This window comes from Ranitomeya variabilis, chromosome 6 (genome assembly GCF_051348905.1).
Source record: "Ranitomeya variabilis isolate aRanVar5 chromosome 6, aRanVar5.hap1, whole genome shotgun sequence".
Lineage (NCBI taxonomy): Eukaryota > Metazoa > Chordata > Amphibia > Anura > Dendrobatidae > Ranitomeya > Ranitomeya variabilis.
The window spans coordinates 488,517,849-488,541,718 of record NC_135237.1 but is presented as its reverse complement, the minus strand read 5'-3'; the positions used below and the strand labels follow the sequence as shown (position 1 = coordinate 488,541,718).

The 23,870-nt window shown below is 42.4% G+C and overlaps 1 protein-coding gene across 1 annotated transcript in view; it reads left to right on the top strand.

The window, feature by feature from the left end:
* Positions 1–23,065, top strand: part of LOC143782819 (uncharacterized) — a 154,381-nt gene extending 131,316 nt beyond the window's left edge. Inside the window, exons 3-6 of the mRNA XM_077270701.1 lie at positions 2,518–2,610; positions 3,658–3,735; positions 18,377–18,523; positions 21,302–23,065. Of these exons, the coding sequence (XP_077126816.1) occupies positions 2,518–2,610; positions 3,658–3,735; positions 18,377–18,523; positions 21,302–21,427 (444 nt within the window). The 3' untranslated portion in view covers positions 21,428–23,065. The remainder of the gene's footprint in view (positions 1–2,517; positions 2,611–3,657; positions 3,736–18,376; positions 18,524–21,301) is intronic.
* Positions 23,066–23,870: the final 805 nt, after the last annotated feature.

Genomic DNA, 23,870 nt, shown 5'->3' with positions numbered 1-23,870 from the left:
CCCAGCCTATTTTGACCTTAATGACCTGGCCATTTTTTGCCATTCTGACCAGTGTCCCTTTATGTGGTAATTACTCATGAACACTTCAACAGATCCTAGCGATTCCGAGATTGTTTTTTCGTGACATATTGGGCTTCATGTTAGTTGTAAATTTAGGTCGATAATTTTTGTGTTTATTTGTGAAAAAATGGAAATTTGGCGAAAAGTTTGAACATTTCACAATTTTCAAATTTTGAATTTTTATTCTGTTAAACCAGAGAGTTATGTGACACAAAATAATTAATAAATAACATTTCCCACATGTCTACTTTTCATCAGCACAATTTTGGAAACAATTTTTTTTTTGCTAGGAAGTTATAAGGGTTAAAATTTGACCAGCGATTTCCCATTTTTACAACAAAATTTACAAAACCTTTTTTTAGGGACCATCTCACATTTGAAGTCAGTTTGAGGGGTCTATATGGCTGAAAATACCCATTCTAAAAACTGCACCCCTCAAGGTGCTCAAAACCACATTCAAGAAGTTTATTAACCCTTCAGGTGCTTCACAGCAGCAGAAACAACATGGAAGGAAAAAATGAACATTTAACTTTTTAGTCACAAAAATGATCTTTTAGCAACAATTTTTTTATTTTCCCATGGGTAAAAGGAGAAACTGGACCCCGAAAGTTGTTGTACAATTTGTCCTGAGTACGGCGATACCCCATATTTGGGGGGAACCATTGTTTGGGCACACGACAGGTCTCGGAAGGGAAGGAGCGCCATTTGACTTTTTGAATGAAATATTGGCTCCAATCTTTAGGGGACACCATGTTGCGTTTGGAGAGCCCCTGTGTGCCTAAACATTGGAGCTCCAACACAAGTGACCCCATTTTGGAAACTAGACCACCCAAGGAACTTATCTAGAACTTATCTAGATGCATAGTGAGCACTTTGAACCCCAAGGTGCTTCACAAATTGATCCGTAAAAATGAAAATACTTTTTTTTCACAAAAAAATTCATTTAGCCTCAATTTTTTCATTTTCACATGGGCAACAGGATAAAATGGATCCTAAAATTTGTTGAGCAATTTCTTCTGAGTACACCGATACCTCACATGTGGGGGTAAACGACTGTTTGGGCACACGGCAAGGCTCGGAAGGGAAGGAGCCATTTGACTTTAAAATGAAAAATTAGCTCCAATTGTTAGCGGACACCATGTCACGTTTGGAGAGCCCCTGTGTGCCTAAACATTGGAGCTCCCCCACAAATGACCCCATTTTGGAAACTAGACCTCCCAAGGAACTAATCTAGATGTGCGGTGAGCACTTTGAACCCCCAAGTGCTTCACAGAAGTTTATAACGTAGAACCGTGAAAATAAAAAATTATTTTTCTTTCCTCAAAAATTATTTTTTAGCCCGCAATTTATTATTTTCACAAGGGTAAAAGGAGAAATTTGACCCCAAAAGTTGTTGTCCAGTTTGTCCTGAGTACGCTGATACCCCATATGTGGGGGGGAATCACTGTTTGGGCACACGTTGGGGCTCGGAAGGGAAGTAGTGACATTTTGAAATGCAGACTTTGATGGAATGGTCTTTGGGCATCATGTAACGTTTGCAGAGCCCCTGATGTGCCTAAACAGTAGAAACCCCCCAAAAGTGACCCCATTTTGGAAACTAGACCCCCCAAGGAACTTATTTAGATGTTTGGTAAGCACTTTGAACCCCACAAAAATATTTTTTAGCCCCCATTTTTTTTCCAAGGGTAACAGGAGACATTAGACCCCCAAAGTTGTTGTACAATTTTCCCTGAGTACGCTTATGCCCCATATGTTTGGGTAAACTACTGTTTGAGCGTATGTCGGGGCTCGGAAGAGAGGGAGCACAATTTGACTTTTTGAATGCAAGATTGGCTGGAATCAATGGTGGCGCCATGTCGCATTTGGAGACCCCTGATGTGCCTAAACAGTGGAAACCCCTCAATTCCAACTCCAACACTAACCCCAACACACCCCTAACCCTAATCCCAACTTTAGCCATAACCCTAATCACAACCCTAACCCCAACACACTCCTAACCACAACCCTAACCCCAACACACCCCTAACCACAACCCTAACCCCAACACACCCCTAACCCTAATCCCAACCCTAACCCCAACACACCCCTAATCCTAATCCCAATCCTAACCATAACCTTAACCACAAGCCTAACCCAAACACACCCCTAACCTTAATATTAACCCTATTTCCAACCCTAACCCTAATTCCAACCCTAACCAATCCTAACCCTAAGGCTATGTGCCCACGTTGCAAATTTTTCCTCACCGTTTTTGAAAAATCCGCAATTTTTTTCCCCAACTTCTCCACATCCAAGAAAATTGGATCACATTCTGATAATACTCTGATTAGAGAGTGATTAGCATAATCAGACCTATTTTCTCGGATGGGAGAAAATACGGTAGTTTGACCATCGCCTTATTAGAAAGAATATTGTCCACATCAAGTCTTTATAATGACATATTTTTATTTTCTGCAGAAACAGTTACTGGCGGAGAATTTTACCACTTACTGCAAAACAAAAAAAGATACAAGTCTATCACTTCTGGACCTATGCAACAATGTCACAAAGGTAATCATTCAGAGATCACTTTATATGTTCACTTCAGCAGAGTATACAGTGGGGAAAATAAGTATTTGATAAACAACAGATTTTGCAAATTTTCCCACCTACAAAGAATGGAGAGGTCTGTAATTTGTATCGTAGGTACACTTCACCTGTGAGAGACAAAATCTAAAAATAGAAGCAAGAAAATCATGTATATCTGACTTTTAAATAATTAAATTGCATTTTATAGAAGGAAACAAGTATATGATCACCTACCAACCAGCAAGAATTCTGGCTCTCACAGACCTGTTAGTTTTTCTTTAAGAAGTCCTTTTCTGCACTCCTGTTTGAACTTGTGTTAATTGTATAAAAGACACACTCAATCAATCAGATTCCAGCCTCTCCACCATGGCCAAGAAAATGGAAAACCCGCCTTATGGGATAAGGATGAAGCATAGAAAGGTTAGGAATCAGCCCAGAACTGCATGGGAGGACCTGGTCAATGACCTGAACAGAGCTGGGACCACAGTCTCAAACATTACTGGTAGTAACACACAGCGCCATTATGGATTAAAATCATACAGGGCACGCAAGTTCCCCCTGCTCACAGCAGCGCAAGTCCAGGCCCATATGAAGTTTGCCAATAACCATCTGGATGACCCAGAAGAGGCACGGGAGAAGGTTATGTGGTCAGATGAAACCAAAATAGAACTTTTTGGTATCAACTCCACTCGTCGTGTTTGGAGGAAGAAGGCTGAGTACAACCAATAGAACACTGTCCCAACTGTGAAACATGGTGGAGGAAACATCATACTTTGCGGGTGCTTTTCTGTAAAGGTGAAAGGATGACTGCACCGTATTGAAGGAGGGATGGATGGGATCATGTATCGCAAGATTTTGCCCAACTACCTCCTTCCCAATAACAGCTGATCGGCGAGGCATGCCGGGTGTCAGAACTCGACTGATCAGACATTGATGACCTATCCTAAGCATAGGTCATCAATGACAAAAGTAGTAAACAGTCTCTTTAAGTTGATACTTCAATGCATTTCTTCTTCTTTTTCCTATTAGGTAAATGAGACACGAAAACACATTAAAGCAGACTGCTACAATATCTCCAGAAATACAACATTTTGTTGCCCATTTAAGGTAAAAAAATAAAATTATGTGTCAGTAAAATTTAATTACATTTTACATTTGTCATGTGGAAGCTATAATTAATCTATGCTTTATCACAGTTTTCCAAAATAATACAGTGCCAATATATTGCCAATAATATAGGCCAGTATCTAAAATTGATGTTGACCAATCGACGTTCATGGTCATAATAATCTACTAGTCGATATTGTTGCCCGTATGAGGTGGGATTATGATCTCAATGAATATATTTAAGAGTAACCATGATACTCTAAAGCTGCATTCGAAGAAGATAAAGCGATAAAGCGATTTATTGAAATGTCAGCATACATTACTCCAAATAAGAAAGAATGGCCAAGGCTTTGGTCCCACCTTGACTTTGATCATGGCCATTGTAGGAGGATGAAATGAGTGTGAGTTTAGTATCATTGCAATAAATAATTATTGGCTATTAAAAGTTCCTTATGCTTATATGCAATATCCAGCCTCCAAATATTTCACAAGATTCAGGTTTTCCCAGATTTTGATTGTTTATGTCCCCAAAAACTCATTTCTAAAATGAATTGTAAAGTAGGTCCCTCCTTTGAATGTTGTGATCAAAGGAATCTGTACTTCAACAAATTACGGAGAAAAATTGGCAGAAAGGAAAGAATCAAACAGTTGACCAGACATGCAGGCAAACAATTCTTATGCAGCGGGTGCAATAAGTATTTAACACATCACCAATTTTCTAAGTAAATATATTTCTAAAGGTTCTATTGACATTAAATTCTCGCCAGATGTTGATAACAACCCATCCAATCCACACTGGCAAAGAAATCAAACCATAGATGTCCATAAATTAAGTTATATAAATAATAATGAGAAATGACACAGGGAAAAAGTATTGAACACGCTTACTTAAATGTTTCCTTGGCTGTGTGTTTGGGATCATTGTCTTGCTGAAATGTACACCCTCATTTTATCTTCATCATCCTGGTAGATGGAAGCAGCTTTTTATCAAAAATGTCTAGGTACAGTTGTCCATTCATGTATGAAATCATACACAAGTCTTTGTTGGTAATGACAGCTTCAAGACGCCTCCTGTATGGAGAAACTAGTCGCATGCTCAGATGTGATTTTGGCCCTTTATTCCACACAAACACACTTCAAATCCTGAAGGTCCAGTTGGCTCCTATGAACTCTGAGCTTTAGTTCCTTCCATACATTTTCTATTAGATTCGGGTCAGGTTGTTGGCTGGGCCATTTTAGAAGCTTTATTTTCTTGCTCTGAAACCAATTGGGAGTTTCCTTGGCTGTGTGTTTGGGATCATTGTCTTGCTGAAATGTCCACCCTCATTTTATCTTCATCATCCTGGCAGATGGCAGCATCTTCTTATCAAGAATATCTACGTACATTTGTTCATTCATCCTTCCTTCAATTATCTGAAGTTTGCCAGTGCCATATGCTGAAAAACAGCAGCACACAATGATGCTCGCACTTTAAAACTTCACTGTTGGTATGGTGTTTTTGGGCGTGATTATGCAGTGCCTTTTAGCCTACAAACATTGTGTCTACTATGGCATGCAAAGAGGTCAATTTTGGTCTCTTATGACCAGACGATATTCTCCCAGTATTTCACAGGCTTGCCTAAATATTGTTGAGCAACAAACTCTAAATGTGCTTTTTGTTTAGCAATAGAGTCTTGCATGGTGAGCTTGCATACATGAATGTTGAGTGCATTACTTATTGCTTTCTTTGAAACAATTGTACCTGCTGATTCCAGGTCTTTCTGTAGTTCTCCACAGGTGGTCCTTGGCTCTAGGACATATTTTCTGATAATTCTTTTCACTCCTCTGTCTGAGGTCAGTGGTCACTGGGACCGTCGGTAATTTAGAAATTCTACTGTAATCAATCCTATAAAAATGTTTAGCAACAATAAGGCTGCAAAGGTCTTGAGACAGGCCACTGGTTTTATCCATCATAAAAGGGCTTCTTGTGCGGCACCTTGGTTTTTATAGGCCATCAGTTGATTCGGCTGATATTACATAACTTAATTTATGGACATCTATGATTGATTTCTTTGTTTGATTTCTTTGCCTGTGTGGATTGTATGGATTGTTAGCCATATCTGGTGAGAATTTTACATCAGTAGCACCTTTTTAATTACAGTGGGGAAAATATGTATTTGATACACAGCCAATTTTGCAAGTTTTCCCATCTACAAAGAATGAAGAGGTCTGTAATTTTTATTGTAGGTGCACTTCAACTGCGAGACACCAAATCCTTTAAAAAAATCCAGAAATTCACATTGCGTGATTTTTACATAATTAATCTGCATTTTCTTGCAAGAAATAAGTATTTGATACAATAGGAAAACAGAACTTAATATTTGATAAAGAAACCTTTGTTTGCAATTAAAGACGTCAGACGTTTCCTATAGTTCTTAATCAAGAATACACTGCAGCAGGGATTTTGGCCCAGTCCTCCACACGGATCTTCTCTGGATCTTTCAGGTTTCGGGACTGTTGTTGGGCAACATTGAGTTTCAGCTCCTTACAAAGATTTTCTATTGCGTTCAGGTCTGGAGATTGGCTAGACCACTCAAGGACCTCGAAATGCTTCTTGAGGAGCCACTCTTGCTGGAAGACCCAGCCACTACTCATTTTCAATCCTCTTGCTGAGGGACGGATATGACATGACACCATCCATCCTTCCTTCAATACGATGCAGTCATCCTGTCCCCTGTGTAGAAAAGCACCCCCAAAGTATAATGCTTCCCCCACCATGCTTCACGGTTGGACAGTGTTCTTGGAGTTGTACCTATTGCTCTTCTTCCTCAAAACACGGCGAGTGGAGTTTATACCAAAAAGTTCTATTTTGGTCTCATCCGACCACATGACCCTCTCCCATGCCTCCTCTGAATCATCCACATGGTCATGGGCAAACGTCAACATGTGCTGATGTGAGCAGGGGGACCTTGCATGTCCTACAGGATTTTAATCCATGATGGTGCAGTGTGTTACTAACAATAATGTTTGAGACTGTGGTCCCAGCTCTCTTCAGGTCATTGTCCAGGTCCTCTCATGTAGTTCTGGGCTGATTCCTGACCTTTCTCTAAATCATCCTTAGCCCACGAGGTGAAATTTTGCATGTAGCCCCAGACCGAAGAAGATTGACAGCTTGTGTTTCTTCCATTTTCTAATAACTGTGCCAATGGTTGTTGTCTTCTCGTCAAGCTGCTTGCCTATTGTCCTGTAGCCCATCCCAGTCTTGTGCAGGTCTACAATTTTGCCCCTGGTGTCATTGGACAGCTTTTTGTTCTTGGCCATGGTGAAAAGATTGGAGTGTGATTGATTGAGTGTGTGGAAAGGTGTCTTTTGTACAGGAAACGATTTCAAACATGTGCAATTAATACAGGTAATGAGTGCAGAGTAGGATGGCTTCTTAAAGGAAAATTAACAGGTATGTGAGAGACAGAATTCTTGTTGGTTGGTAGGTGATCAAAAACTTATTTCATGCAATAAAATGAAATTTAATTATTTAAAAATCATACAATGTGATTTTCTGTTTTTTTATTTTTAGATTCTGTCTCTCGCAGTTGAAGTGTACCTACGATATAAATTACAGACCTCTCCATTCTTTGTAGGTGGGAAAACTTGCAAACTTAGCAGTGTATCAAATACTTCTTTTCCCCACTATAAATTTAACTACAAAATTGGTGACGTGTTCAATATATATTTCACAGGCTGTATCTGCTCAGGTGTGTACAAAAGTGGACTTACCGGTAGTTTTCTCATTTTCCTGTTTATTATTAGTCCCAGGCCTCAATATTTATACATACAGTGTAACCACAGTATATTGTAGTTCAGTGCCAGTTCAGCATAGATGCCCTGTCTGTATTGATAGCTGGTTGGCATTATTGCGATTGATTTACAAGACAACAGTATGAAATTTGGTTCCTTTGTAACAAGGGGGCCGGGGGTGGTAGTCATGAGCGAGTCCACCAAGGCAGAGTCAGTCCACACCCCGGGCCCTTGCACATGAAATGACAGTCCTATTCCCAGCCCGGGGTCACAGCGGGTTACCTCAGTCCTGCAGCTGTTCTTCACAATGGGACAACATCTTCCGGATGAACCTCGCTTCACACTGTATAGGGCCCAAAAGTGACAACTTGTATTTGGAGCACCCCCAGACGCAGGGCCGCGGGGTACTCGGTACCGGGCCTCTCGGTCTCAGTTCTGGGGTTGTCACGGTGGCTAGACCCGGTCCGTGACCCTGCTAAGGGGCGTCCAATGAAAGATGTGATGATGGTGCGTGGTGCAGGTTGCGATGAATAATGAGGACACAGGGTTGCAGTCTCTTTACCTCTTTACTGAAGGCTTCAGGATCCTCAATCCAGAGCACTGCTAACAGGGCTGGCTGAGACCGGCCGGTCCGAAGGCACATCCAGAGTTCCCTTTGCAGGTGGAAATCAGTGCCTACCTTCTAGCGCCTGTGTGTTGTAGTACCTCCCTGCTGAGCACAACGGGATAGTCCTCACAACTGTTGTGTCTGTTCCTGATGTTCTTCTCTCACAACTCGTATCTGTTCTGATGTTCTTCTCTCACAACTCGTATCTGTTCTGATGTTCTTTCTCCGTCCCCCCAGATGTTATGGATAGGACACACCCGTATGACGGGTAGGCCTGGAGTTCTTCCGGGACCCTAGCGTCGCCCCTCTCCCACAATTGCCCCCTATGTCTGCTTAGGTGATTTAGGTGAGACAGCTAACCTAAAATTAACTGTCCTGCCGCTGTTTGAAGTATTGCTTGGAGCCTAATACTTCCTCGGCGTTCCGGCCACCGGCTACGCGCCTCAGTAGGATGTTGCCTCGATCTTACGGCACGACTCCTACTGGCTTTATCTCCTTTTTGCTGCGATCTCGTTTCTCACTTCTCCACAATAAACCTCGCTTCTTTTCCTTTCTTAGGATGCCACCGGATTCGAGTGCAGGCGCGGCTCCGTAACGTTCTGTTCTGTTTGCTAGGCCACTGTCAGGATCCCACCCCTGACAGAGACCCCCCTGAATCTTCCCCTGCAACACCCTCTGCCACAGGATGTTGCCTGGATCCAACCCAGTCAGCTTCTGACTAACTTCCTATCCAGCCCCCAGTTTTACCAGATTGTGAGGAGTGGCCTAATACATAGAACCCTTTGCTCCCCCTGGTGGCCAGAATGTGAAGTGTAAAGTGTGACTGTGATACCTGGTCAGGTGAACTCCTTAAGTGCCATCAGACGTACCATCACTCCCCTTAGCGGCGGAGCGTCAGTACTGCAACGACCAGGACTCTAGAGCGCTGCATATTTAATACAAGTGATGAAGAAAGGAAGGTACAATTCCTGAGCTGTCCCTATCTCCAGCAACGGCTGCAGCAGCAGAAGCAGTGGCTCCAGACAAATTCCAGGAGCTGCAATTCTCTTGGGTAACTCCCTGGCAGATCCCAGGAGCTGCAAGTCTCATGTGGGGCACACACACAGTCCCTGTGCCCCCTGCCCGACAGTCCACTGGCAGCTCTGCTCCCCTCCAGGGGTATGGCCAGCTCCCAGCAGGGGAGCACACCTAGCCACATGCAAGCCTGCCTGGGCACTGAACTGAAGACAGGGACTTACTATCTGCTTGGAAGCTGCTAGCCCAGCCTCTTTGGTTAACCCCTTCTGTCCCTGTCTCTAATATGTGCATGGCAAACACAGCACACTACAGTACATGTTAGTAACAATGCAAAACACAAGGAACATCACAGCACATACATTACAATGATACAGCATAAAGACATCACAAACACAGTACATCACATGAATATAGCATTAATGCTTTAATAAACAGGTACACCATCGGGGTACCACATAAGGGGCACGGGCCCAGCACACAGGGGAGAGGGGGCAGAAGAGGGTTCCTGCCACCTCCTTACACCTTTACTACTATATACTATTGCAACATTGCTTACTCTTTTCAATAAATTGTGGTGAAAAAACGCATGTAAACGCATGCAAACGCTGCGTTTTTTAGACGCATGCGTTTTTGCATGCAGAAATAAAAACGCGGCGTTTTGCCGCGTTTACATGCGTTTTTTCCTGCGTTTGCGTTTTTGAAACTCATGCTGCGAAGTGTGTGACAGCTGCCAATCATCAAAATCATCAAGAAACCCCACTATAAATAGAAATAGCTAGGGTTAAGGTTAGGGTTTGGGTTAGGGGAAGGGTTAGGGTTAGGATCCCTAGGGTTATGGGTAGGGTTAGGGTTAGGGGTAGGGTTAGGGTTAGGGTTAGGGGTAGGGTTAGGATCCCTAGGGTTAGGGGTAGGGTTAGGGTTAGGGGTAGGGTTAGGGTTAGGGGTAGGGTTAGGATCCCTAGGGTTAAGGTTAGGGTTAGGATACCTAGGGTTAGGGGTAGGGGTAGGGGTAGGGTTAGGGTTTGGATCCCTTTATCACCTTGATGGTGGAGGGTGGCTTATCAGTGTGTATTCTTGTTTTTTTCTATAAAAACGCATGCGTTTTTAACGCAAACAAATGCATGTGCTTAAAAACGCATGCGTTTACATAGACAGCAATACGTTTTTTTGCCGCAAAAAAATGCATGCGTTTTTTTGCGGCAAAAAAACGCCTCTAGAAATTACTACATGTTGCATTTCTGCAACAAAACGCAAGCATGGAAAAAACGCATGCGTTGTCAAACGCGGCAAAACGCATGCAAAAAAACGCATGCGTTTTTAATGTTAAACATAGGAGAAACGCATGCGTTTTTTTGCGGAAAAACGCAGCGGCAAAAAACGCAAATGTGAAACCAGCCTAAGAGGAAGCAATGGTACCACTGAAGAGCCCCTGTGGGATGTATCATTAGTGTGGGTGGCTGCCACCTACTGGCTACATGAGACCATGCAAAACCAGCCAGCACAGGAAGATTTGCAGAGATGAAGAGTTCAAATGTGGCACCCGGGCAGGGGCCTTTGATGACGAAGTTCTCGGATATAATGGTCCTGCATGCCAAACAGAAGGGGGATTTGGAACCAAGAGAGTAAGGTGTGGATGTGGACCGTGGACGACACTGAAGCCAGAGTGACAGGCCTCAGGCTAGAGCATGTGCCAGTAGGGTGCTGGCCACTGTCAAACAGAGCCTAGACATTGCCAAGTGATGATGACCTGACAACGCCGGTCAAGACCTGGGACTACATTTACACCAGTCAATTCCTGCTCTATGCTGCTCAAGTTCCAGAGTGCAGATGTTGCAAGCTGAGAGCAATAGCCCAGATCCTCTTTCCTTCGGGCCCAGTGATAGAAGGGAGACGCTTCTGCCACTAATGTACGGTACAGGGATTGATCTGGGATAGTACAAAAGGTGGGGTGGGGCTTGGCTGGGGAAAAGGAAGCTCAGCATTCCTTGAAAGACTTTGCTAGAAGAATTCACAGCCTAGCAGGAAAACCCAGTGACCCCCACTAGGGCGATTGTATCAAGAGGAGCCAGAGTACCAGCTCTCCCAGGAAAGGGTGTACCACCCCTGTCAGAGATAAATCAATATAATCCTTTAAGATATTTCTCTGTTTTTCCAATTGAACTTTAACATTTTATTGTATATTCTACATTGTTTAATCCATTTGTGTTGTTTCCATTGTTTAATTACTTTACGAGTTCTGCAACTCTTCTCCATACCGGAAGCAATAAATAATTTTTTGAAGTTCATGGAAAGCAATGTATCACTGTGGGATTGAGTAGAGAGACTGAGAAGCATGCAGCTCATGTACCCCCTGACCCACTCCATAAAGGCAGAGCTAGCCCTGTTGACACTCGACTGAGATGCTCGACAGACTGTCATGTAACACCAGCCGTGAGTCCATAACACTGTTGACAAAGTGATTATTTTTTTAGAGGACATGCACAGTGACACCACAGACTTAAGGCACCTCTGAATGCATTTGCTTTGGTGGGTACAAGGAGAAACTGTAGCCCAGTATGTAAACGTGCTGCAGGAAGTGGCGGCCCAGATCACTAAGAAGACCCAGGATGAGTACAGAGGGCTGATTTAGATGAAGTATTGCAGAATCACCTGGTTACTGGATTGAGTGACCCTTACCTGAGACAGGCCTTAAAGGAGTACCTACATCTGAACCCCAATCTGAGCTTTCTAGAGATCGGAGCAGAGGCCTGGGTCCTAGAACAAGAAGCCCCTGTCTTGCGATATGAAGTCATGAAGTGGCCACCCCTGGGCTAACACATACAGGACCCAACTGGGGTCGGATGCTGCTACAGGAAATACGGGATACCCGAGGGGAGCTGCGCAGTATCAAGGGGCTCCCTGCTAATGCTGACATACTTTTCCCTACTGCCCAATTTGAACGGAGGTCAGAGCAGGAAAACAGCTTCTCACGTGCCCCACAATGCTGCATCTGCAGCCTATCAGTAGCATACGTGACACAGTGCTGAACCTGAGGTGAAAGGTCATATATATATATATCGCTGAAATGCCAAAACCAGGAAAGAAGGTGAAATCCGTTAAACTAACGTGCCCCATTGTCAAGGAGCACACCGTGAGGTTCTGAGCCCCAGAAGGAACAGATGTATACTCCAAAGATATTGTCTCTAAGAGACCCATTAGCTGGGCTGAGTTTAATGGACAGTGTACCCACTGTTTGATGGATACTGGGTACCATGTGACCACTATGCCTGAAGAATGCTTTCAAGTTCACTTTCCTGAAGTCGCCTGCTTCTAGAAACAACCTAACATTTGACTAGTGGCGACCAACCAACTGCCTATTCCAGTGGCTGGAGTAGTGTGGATGTCAGCATGGATGTTCGGAAAACAGTTGGGCTAAAAAGAGAGAGTGTTGGTAAAGGGCTCCGGAAAAGGAGGACCCATCGTAACACCGTGAATGTATTGAAGGAGGTAGGGAAGTTCCTGGCCAATGACCTAGACAAAAATAGTTGGACCTGTGCCACTTATAACCAAGCCAGAAAGAAGGTATTCCAGCAGCTTGTATGGGTCAGCCAAGTGCAGAAATTACCCGATGCCTGCCAGTGCCTTGGTAAAATACTGATACCCCCAGAAGCTATGATGACAATACCGGCGGGGAAGATTGTGCTCACTATGCCAGTACTGTGTTCCTCCAAGGAGCAAATGTCCTAATTGAACCTATAGAGGGAGAAGAAGTGATTTCTGGACTACCGGTTGCTTGCACTTTGGCCACTGTTCGCAGGGACGCGTACCCGTGCATTGCATAAACTTGAGTGAAACAAGCCTGAAGTTGACATTCCATCAAGAAGGTGTGCAAGTGTGTGTGATGCCAGAAAAAGTAACCAGGGCCAATGCTATATACAGAGGCTGGCAAATTTTAGCCTGGGGTGCAAGCACACAGCAGTGGCCCATGAGTAGCAGCCCATCCTTAAAGGGGTTGTCAGATTTTATGCTACATGTCTACAGTCACTATGTGTGAATCCTCATATCGTGCGCACTGTGCGCTGTGAAGATTCTCTGGTGTCGGCACCGTTAACAGGTGGTCTTGTGACCGCAAGTATACGATCTATATATTCCGAGCCACATTCCGACTAGACTGTTTCTGGCCTTGTTCAATACAGTTGCATTAGGCCATGCAAGTCTAGTTGGCATGTGACCACATGTATGCAAATCACAAACTTGCAGTCACAAACCGGCCGAATAACCACAGCACTGCAAGCAATGTGAGGATTCACAAGTCTGCATTCACATAGAATGACACACACACGCACAGCCCCACTGTTTAGTGACACACACACTACAGTCCTTGTATCTGCCCTAGCAGTAAAACACTTTGTCCAATACTCCCTTCCCTCCTCTCCCCTTGTCAGGCCATGTAATCTTCAGCTCGTATGTGGATCACTGCTCACAATTCCTGCTGTCCGCCACTAGTGTTGAGCGATACCTTCCGATATCGGAAAGTATCGGTATCGGATTGGATCGGCCGATATTAAAAAAATATCGGATATCGCCGATACCGATACCCGATACCAATGCAAGTCAATATCGGAATTAAAATAAACCCTTTCTTTCCTTGTAGATTCATTGTACATGAAGGAAAACAGATAAGAATAATGTAGGATGTATTGGGGGAGGTGGCGGAGACATTAAAGGCATAGAGGTTTAGCCCAATCAAATAGAATAGCAGGAATTTTTTTTTTTTTAATACGTTCGGAGTTACAAAGATATTGACTATGTTAAGATTTTTTTTATTTTGTTCAATATTGATGTTTCAGTACTTCCATACCCTTCACCTTCTTTTTTACTTCTCCCACACTTTCTTCTTCATCATCCTCAGCAGCAGCATCTTTGACATCAACTTCTTTTTCACCTTATTCATCTTCTTCTTCATTTTCTACCTATTATTTTTTTGTTACATTCTTCATATTCTTTTTATTAAACTATTATTCTTCTTCATATTCTACTTCTTCATCATATTCTTATTTGTGACAGGCATTCCTGTAGTTATCTATAAAAGTTTGAAGATTACACCTTACGTTCTGCCTGTCACAAAAGAGTTACAACAGGATTTGTCTGCGTTCAGTTAGGCCTGCAGCAGGATTTTTCCAGGGGCACCACGAGGAGGAACGGACTCACCCCCATACACTGCTTAGTCTTCTTCTGCTTATAATTTAGATAATATCTTTTGCTCTGATGTTTATTCTTATGCTTAATGTTCTTCTGCTCTTTGTTCTGCAGCCTCTTGTTCTTCTGCTTCTCGGTCTGCCGGGTCGTCGTCTTTAGGGTCTTGAACTTGGAAATGTAGCAGAAGGTACAAGAAGACTGAGAAAATGCCGACAACCAGCTGATGGAACTGGAACTAGGATGGCTACCCGAAGGTCCAAGAGCCAATGGAACTACCGAGGACCAGCTGACGTTACTGAAACCCGGTTACTAAGCAGGAGGTACCCGTGCCAGAAAGCACTACCAAGGACCACCTGACGTTGGTGAAACTCGGATACCCAGAAGGAGGCACCTAAGCCAAAGGCTCTGCCCAGCAGATCTTGGGCAAGTGGGAAAGGTTCTTCATGAGAGATGGTTTGCTATGTCGAAGGATCCAGCTTCCTTGAGAATCTGACATCACCTGACAAGTGGTGACTCCTCAGGAATTAGGGATGCAGCTAGCTAAAGAAGCCCACAAGAATTGCTTGTTTCAGTGCTGAGAAGACCTTTCGATGGCTGCAGTGGCTAGTGTATTGGTCTCAGTAAAAGGATTTAAACCAAGGGGTCTGCTTTTAGGCAAGGGTAATGGAAGAGCTGCACCATCTCTATGAAATTCACAAGTCTTGAACCACTCCATATCACCCACAGGGAAATGGGGCCTGCAAACGCTTCAATTAGATCTTGTTACAAATGTAACAAACTCTGGAGGAGGACAAAAAGACAAAGTGGCCCAAATTCATCTCTGAGTTGGGGTGGGTGCACAATAATCGAGTCAACGCAACTACCAGTTACAAGCCCTCTATGCTGCTAAATGGAAGAGAGATTTCTGAGCTGGAGTTTTGACTCAATGATCCCTGCCCAGGCAGTAGTCCTAGCACCTGAATCTGAGAACAACAACAGCGACTCCAGACAGTGAGGCATCTGGTCAAACAGAAGTTTTGAGAGGTGGAACATTTGGATCTGCCTCCAACGCCTGTCAAGCAGCTCCAGTCAGGTGACCATGTGCTAGTGCGGGCCACGCAACCCAGGCTGGATCACAGCAGGGAAGGAGGGCCCTACTGAGTAATAAGGATGATTCACCCAGATAGTACAGTCTATAAAGTCCAACCCAAGGATGACGATGGCGCACCGCCTCATGTGTTACCCTGGGATATGCTATGGCCCTGCTACTTTGAAGGAGAGGGGCCTACTAAGATGAGGTCCCCAAAAGAACTGGCTGAGATCAGCCAAAGAGAAGTTATAGGAGATGTGGAGGACTGTGTCACTTAGCCATTGGGATCACAGGAGGTGCCGATGCCACTCTCAAATGGGGCAGAGAATGAGTCAGGGGACAACCTACAGACCCATGGTGACTCTGTCTCTGAGTGTTCCAGAAATACCCCCACAGGAAGAACCCTCAGGACTGAATATTCTAACCAATTTTCACAGTATGAATTTGTCTGGTAACAGATATACCCGAAAACTCGAAAGTATGCTCAACTATTGGCCGAAATTGGACTACTGATGGAAAAATTCCGGACCATCAGGGATCAATCTCCTATTAGTGCGGGAAGGCTGAAACCTACTGGCTAGACGAGGCCATGTGGAACCAACCGACATAGGAAGAATTGCAGGGATGAAAAGTTCAAATTCGGCACCCGGACAGGTGCTTTTGATGATGATGTTCCCAGATATAAAGGTCCTGCGCACCAAACTGCAAGGGGATTTGGCGCCAAGAGAGCACTGCAGATGTGGACCATGGATGAAGCTGAAGCCAGAGTGACAGTGAAAATCATGCGCCAGCAGGGTGCTGGCCACTGTCCGATAGAGTTTGGACGTCACCAAGTGAGATCCGAAGACCTGACTATATCAGTCAAGACCCGAGGACCAGATCTACGCCAGTCTGGATCCAGAACCCAGACTGCACTGGTCAAGGTACGAATCCCCGCTCTACGCCGATCAAGTTCCAGAGTATATGTGATCCTGACCGAGATGAATTCCAGCCAAACAATCAGGCAAACAATGATCCAACAGTCAACCAATGGGGGGGGTTACAGGATTGTTCAAGGAATATGCATCCTGTCATTACCACTATCTTTAGGGTTCACCACATGATCGAGCTTAGAACTGTTGCTCTTACTGCTCTTCATATGTTTCCTCTGCCTTGCACCCCAACTACTTGTGCTGCGCCCTTCTATTTCTACAGTGCCCTTAAATGGACTATTCAGAGGTAAAATCAAGCTTTTCATATTGATTAAATAGTAGAATGGTTAGGGCAGTGTGATTTGAGTATGATGGTGTAATAATTTAATTATTTCAAATTGCAGTACTAGCAGTACATATTAGTACTATTGACAATGTTGAGTGGAGACATAGAGCCTGATTCAGCTAAGCTTAAGTATTCTGGAGTAAAAGACTGAAAAATTAAGACATTTTGCACAACTAGTTGCTGCACTAAAATTATGCAACTTTTGGTGCTCTCACTCCATTTTGCCCAGCTCTAACAAAGTGGACGGAGCTGGGGTGGAATGGGAGCATGTTGGCAAACACTTGTCAAATTTATGACTATTGATGGCGTTCACTACACTACAAATATTACTCCAGCATGAACTGGAGTAAGAGTTATCGCAAAGCGCACACAGAGATGCATTGCATTCAACCGACGCTCCCAATTCATGGAGGAATCAGGAGCGTCTGACTCCAGCACTTCTCATCATGATATATCAGGTCCATTCTGTTGTAGGCATAATTTTCCACAGTGTGGCAGTAATATATAGGCACTGTGTACTGGTATTATATTGGCATTGTATAGTATTGTTATGTGTGTGTTATTAAGTTGGCACTGTAAAAAATATTATATGAGCAGTGCATGGTTTGGTCACTGATATGGGGATATGACTTTATTTCGTCAGTACAATATGATGACACTGTTATGGGACATGATATAATGGTATCATTTGATGTGTAGTATCTAATGGAGGTAACAAAGTTTCAATCTCCAGAGGAGACAGATTTCTTTACCAGAAGAACTATTAATCAGTGGAATAGTCTATCTCAGAAGCTGGTCAAAGCATGAACTGGTGAGATCTAATCTCCCAAGATCGTGGCGCCGAGATCTCCATCGGCGCATGCGCCGCCCCCGGCAGCCATTTTCCCTCATAGTCCACCGCATAGTAAACCATGAAAGTACGGGGGCTCTGATCTTTCACAAAATGTTGGCAGAGCCCCCGCACAACCGAACACCCGCAGTGGCGCATATCCGAACACCACCTTATCCCAGCCTGTGGCCTGCAGCAACGCTCCACTCTTGCCTCCTCCATCAGAAGCCTGGGACCCTGCTCCACAGTGGCCAGTATGGTATATCCGTATTATAAGACGCACCCCCATTTCCCCCCCCCCAAGGTTGCACCTTTACCCTACTCCCTTTGACTGAACTTCATGGACATGTGACATTTTCCTTCCATACTATTATCTAATAAAAAAATCTACATTTACAATGTACTGTTAAGCAAAAAATGTATACAAAGACCAAAACAATCAGACAATGATACTTTTGCTGTTTTTTTCTATCCACACCAAATAAAAGAATAGATAAGCTGCATATTCCACATCATAATGCCATAAAATCACAAAAGACAAGACCTCACAATGTTGTATCAACTGAAAATTGTAAAAAAGGCTCTAAAAATGTGAAAGCAAAGATCACAAAATCTATTTCACCCCGAAGGCCAAAATTCACATCCTCGTCCTTTGTTTTATAAATATTTTCCTGTGGTATTGAAAATGTGATTAAAACAGATCGAACAGAACAAACGGTCAGGGTAGTTATAGATTTTGAGATCACTATAAAATTGAACACTTTCATATGTCAGATATTGAGGTAATTTTGAGCGGATGCATTATGTGTTTAGTAAGCAATTTGTGTTGATACTTGAAGTTCTGAACATGAAATGTTACAAGTCGTTCACCTTTGATTCCTGTCTGTTGTCCATATTTTACATTACACAGAATTTGGTTTACTTTGGATGTTTATTGAATCATCACACAAAACATCTAGTGCCAAATACGACGTCTGCAATTGATGAACTGATAAAAAGACTTACAGATCTTGTGAAATACAGCAATGATACGCTTTGTACAAAATCTTCAAATAAGGTGAGGAAGACGTTAAAATTGACTGGGTCAGAAAACAAGGAATTTTGTACTATACTGCAATAAATATCTTATGTCTGTTGTACTATTCACGCTAGCGTTCACTATATGTGTTGTGCAATAATACATTATACAACAAATGAAGTTAATTAGTTAACGTTTATCAGCAAATTAGAAAGGAATAATACAGCATTAATCCAACCAGTGATTCATCAGCCAATGCAAAACTAAAGACCAAACACAAGAAGGTGCTCAACTGAAGAGCGTTGATAACCATTGTAAGATACTGATTTCTGTCTCTAAAGCTTTTTAACTGAATTCGGCACAGACTTAAAGGGAACCTGCCAGCAGGATTGTGCACAGTAACCTACAGTGTCAGGTCGGCGCAGTTATACTGATTAAAATGGTACCTTTTTTCATCAAAATCTATCGAAACACAATAGATGATACTGCGCTGGAGTGGCCACCAGCGCCATTTGGACTAAGATTTTGTTTTTTCAACAAAACAAAATGCCTAAATGAAATGAATATATGCATATTATACATCTTGTAATGCTACAGCGCAGTCGCCGCCGCCGATGACTGCATGATGAATTTCTTATTTTTTCAAACAACCACAAGATGGATTTAATCAACCCAGGTATCATTTTAATCAGTATAACAGCACCAACCTGACACTGTCGGTAGTTTACTGAGCACAATCCTGCTGAAAGGTTCACTTTGATTAGGCTGTCTCACGGTGGACTCTGAGTGCACCTGCCAGCAATTCAGCTGCTCCATGTCAACCGAGAAGCTCTTCTTCTTCCTGTCCTCTCTGTTGACTGGTTGTGAATGCCGACGTCATGCTGATTGATAGCCGTCTTTTTGCAGTTAGACATTGGGGAGACATTTGTCAATCAGCATGACATCAGCAGTCACGTCAACAGAGCAGAGTGAAAAAGAAGCCACTGCTCTATCAACGTCACCTCAGTGGAAGCTGCTGAATCACCGGCAGGAGCGGTCTGTGACCGGCAGGAACAGTCGGTGCTGGCAGAAATTGATGCCGCACACAACAGCCAGTTAGTTAGCAACTATCTGCCTGTTAGTGCTTAGGAATATTGTAAAAAAAAGGCCCATATAACCGCTTTACACTCTCTATACAGATTAGATAGCTGTCAAATGAATTATAGTTTGGCCACCAGCTGTCTCTCCCGACATAAGATTCTTATCTCCCCCAAAAAAGAATTGGAACATTAGACATTCTGTTGATCCCACCGTTATAAGCAGGTTTGGACAACTTTAAATGGCCTTAAAATGTAGTCACTTGAGACTCACAACAAAAAAGTATGAAATAAAAGATGCTGTGAATGGTATTACAATGTGACTTCAGACTTATCGGTTTTGACCAGATGACCCCTTTAACACCCACCGCTAGAGTAAGAAAAACCCACAATAGTCACTAAAACAACTTGAAACTAAGAAAAGTAATTTTCTATTTAAATTTATTGAATATTAACTAATAAAAATCAGACATTGCTTTTGAATTGTGGTTCAACAGAAATATAAAAAATATAGAAACTAATGAAAATGGTGGGAACAAAAATGATGGTACCTTTAACTTAATATTTTGTTGCACAACCTATTGAGGCAATCAGTGCAAACAAACAATTTCTGTAACTCTCAATGAGACTTCGGCACATGTCCACAGGTAAATTGTCAGACTCCTCCTGAGCAAACTGCTCCGGCTGTCTCAGGGGTGAAGGTGCCTTCTCCAGACTGCAGGTTCCCGCTCCTTGTACAGATGTTCAATAGGATTTAGATCACGGCTCATAGAAGGCCAGTTTGTAATAGTCCAGTGTTTTGCTCTTAGCCGTTCTTGGATGTTTTTAGCTTTGCTTTGGGTCGTTATCATGTTGGAGGACCCATGACCTGCAACACAGACCCATGACTTGCATGTCTGACACTGGGCAGCACATTTCGCTCCCCAGCGCCTTGATAGTCTTGAGAGTTCATTGTACCCTGCACAGATTCAAGGCACCCTGTGCCAGTTACTACTTTTCACCCGTCCATTAGGCAGACAGACTGATTACAAGTTTGTAGACACTTTTGATGCAAATTTCAGGACACACCTGTCCATAGGTTATATTTCCATAGGTTTAACATGGTCAAATTATTTTCTATATTTTCTAAGGGTACCATCATTTTTGTTGAGACAATTTTCATTAGATTGTTTTTTTAATTTTTTATGTTGAACACCAATTCAAATGTCTGATTTTCATTAGTTGATATTCATAAAATATGAATTTAAAATTACTTTTGTTAGTTTCAAGTTATTTCAGTGACCATTGTAGGTTTTCCTTACCGTACTTTAAGAGAAGAGTAACAGCAATTTTATCCATGTGTGTATTGCTGGTGAGCACCGCCATAAAAAGCTCCCATCAAAGCTGTACTCCCCTAGAAGCAATGCTTTTAAGAGGAGAATGCCTAAATACATATGAAGATTGTTCAGTTTTGACTCATTATTTTTCTTGAATTTGGTACAAATACATGTATGCCAATGTACCCAATCGGGATGGTCCTATTAGTATATAAACCTCACCTTTTGTCAGTCCCATTGGTTATTTGTAGATACCATTACTACTTATTTACTTACTACAGGGTTTATGCTCGTTTTGATTTTGTCTTGTTTTTTGTCTGTTAAAAGGCCACAGTGCGAACGTTCTCCTGCTCATTTCTTTGGTTTTATTGTCTAATTCCAGTCAAACTTTAAAATCCTCTTTTCCGTTTACTTCTCTAACACAGAAACATAAAAAAAAAGTACCGACACATGATAGAAGTTGGCGCAAGGAAATCTGTAAACTAAATGAAACCCTTCACCGTTACGCTACTTTCTGGCAAGAGTTTAGAGCTTCCAGTGACTGCACATAGAGGCGCGTATCAACTGACTTCATTCTCTCTTGTAAATATGGACCCAATTTCAACAGAACAATGGGTAACTTTCAGAGAAGAAATTGTGCAAGTATCTTTACAGCATGCTCTTCCATCAGCCTCAGCCATATTCATGAATTTCAAGAATTGGTAACTTATTTCATTATTATGACTTGACAATGATATATTGTTGTTGCCTTCTTTGTAAGCGTTACCGTTGATCGATAGAAAGGGCGCCCTCCATGCTTATGCTCCAAAGATTGAGTGATCACATTTTAGAAACCACAGCCATATGTAGCAGAACAAAAACCCATGCAAAATTCTGTATTTTGTGGCATAATCCACTCTGGAAAAAACTTGATCACGTCTCAACCAGGGCTGTGGAGTCGGAGCCCATTTTGGAGGAGTCGGAGTCGGTGTCATGGAAATTGAAAGGTCGGAGGTTTGGCTTATCGACTCCACAGCCCTGGTCTCAACATACAGTTATCATGTTTAATATAAATGTGGAATATAAAGAAGTGTGTTCCTGGTAGTAGATGCCAGAACTTTGTATGAATCAGTGTATGCAGCTATCAGAATGAGCTACATATGTTCATCTCTATATAAGCACCTTTTGCTAACAGTTGCACAAACATATAACTACAGCCACTTTCTTGACTTGTCACTGAGAATTCTTCTCGGAGACCAAATTTCTTTTAAATCGTTTAATGTTTTTTTATAAAAAATAAATAAAGCTTTTCATTGTATAATAAAAATATTTATCCAATTTTCTAATAAATATTTTGCTTATAAGTTCCTTTTGATTTTTAGGATTTCTACTCATAGTCGCTCATTGAACTGAAGCCATTGAATTTCTTCTGTTCATTTTGCTTATTAGGTGTTTCAGAACGCCATATCATAGCAAATCATGCAACTAGGTAAGGTTGTGTTCATACCGAGGTTTTTAGAGCAAATCTACGGTACTTCAAAGTCCTCCTTCAAAAATAGAACACTTCCCAAGCTCTTGGATAACTCTTCTTATTTCTTTCTATGGAAAATCGACTTTGCTGCTCTTTATAGGTCTTTTTATGCTTCTTTTCTTCCTGAAGAGGTTTTGAAAAACAACTGGTGGAAAAATGAAAGCTGAAGTCACTTCTTTGATGCGGTCATGGTGTTGTCCTTAGTAAACTAGACACTGTCAAATGAAAAGGCTGTAAAAAAAAAAAAATTCAGAAAAGAAAAACTTTTCACAACCTCTTCAAAACTGCTTCATAAAAAAGTGAAAAGTGAGTGTTTCCTCTGGAGGTTTCCACTTGAAATTTAATTGTTGACTCGAAAACCTCCCTATGAACACAGCCTTATGAGCACATGATCCAAGTACATTTTTATCCTCTAAAAGTTTTCTATTCAGGTGTCTTGAAAGCTAGGAATTTATGCAAAAAATAAAAGTAACCCATATTCAATGTTATATTAAGGTTCTATTAATTTTTCATGTTTCTTTAAAAGAGAATCTGTCGCAAGGATTTTGCTGCAAAATGTAGGGGCTGAGACCCTGATTCCAGTAATGTATCACTTACTTTACTGGGCTGTTCTTCAATTTTGATAAAATCACATTTTAATCTGCTGCAGATCTACCAGTTCTATGAATCCTGAGCTCGGTATAACCCCACCCACATCAATGATTGACAGCTTTCTGTATACATTGTGCATAGGCAGAAAGCTGCCAATCATTGGTGGGGGCGGAGTTATACAGAGCTCATCAATATGGAGGACTACATGGCATCAGGTTTACTAGTCCTTTATTGATAATCTCCTACAGAAAAAACTGATTTTTATCAAAACAGCAGCAGCCAAGTAAGTTACACATCACTGGAATCAGGATCTCTGCCCCTAACTCATGCCACTCTCAGATTAGGTGGTAAATTTCTAGTGACAGATTCCCTTTAAGAAAATGTTTTTATTACTTCTGTAAAGCTTTAAACTGGTTTTGAGGGTTGTTTATTAAAGTGGTTGTCTACTACTAGGACAACCCTTTCTTGATCTAAATGTTTGGCGCCGATAAAATAAAAAAAGTCTATGCTCACTTCTCGTGCTGGTGCCGTTCCAGTGGTCTCGGCACTCGAAATCCTAGGGCTCTTGTGCGGTTGTTGTGACACGGGAGCCTGGCGCCCAATTAGCGCTGGGGTCACTGTCTCCGCCTTTGTAGCAATTAACAGGAAGTGTGGGCTGCGGCTGCTCTCTCACCTCCTGCTAATTACTAAACCGTATGAAGGCGGGGACAGTGACGCCAACGCTGATTGGGTGCCGGGCTCATGTGTCACAACAACGAGAGCTCCGGGACCGTGAGCGCTTACACCGACAGCACGGGAGGTGAGTATAAGCTTTATTTTATCAGGGCCAGACGTGGGGTATGAGAAGGGGTTTTTCAAGTAGTGGGAAAAGTCTTTAAGCATGATTCTCTTAG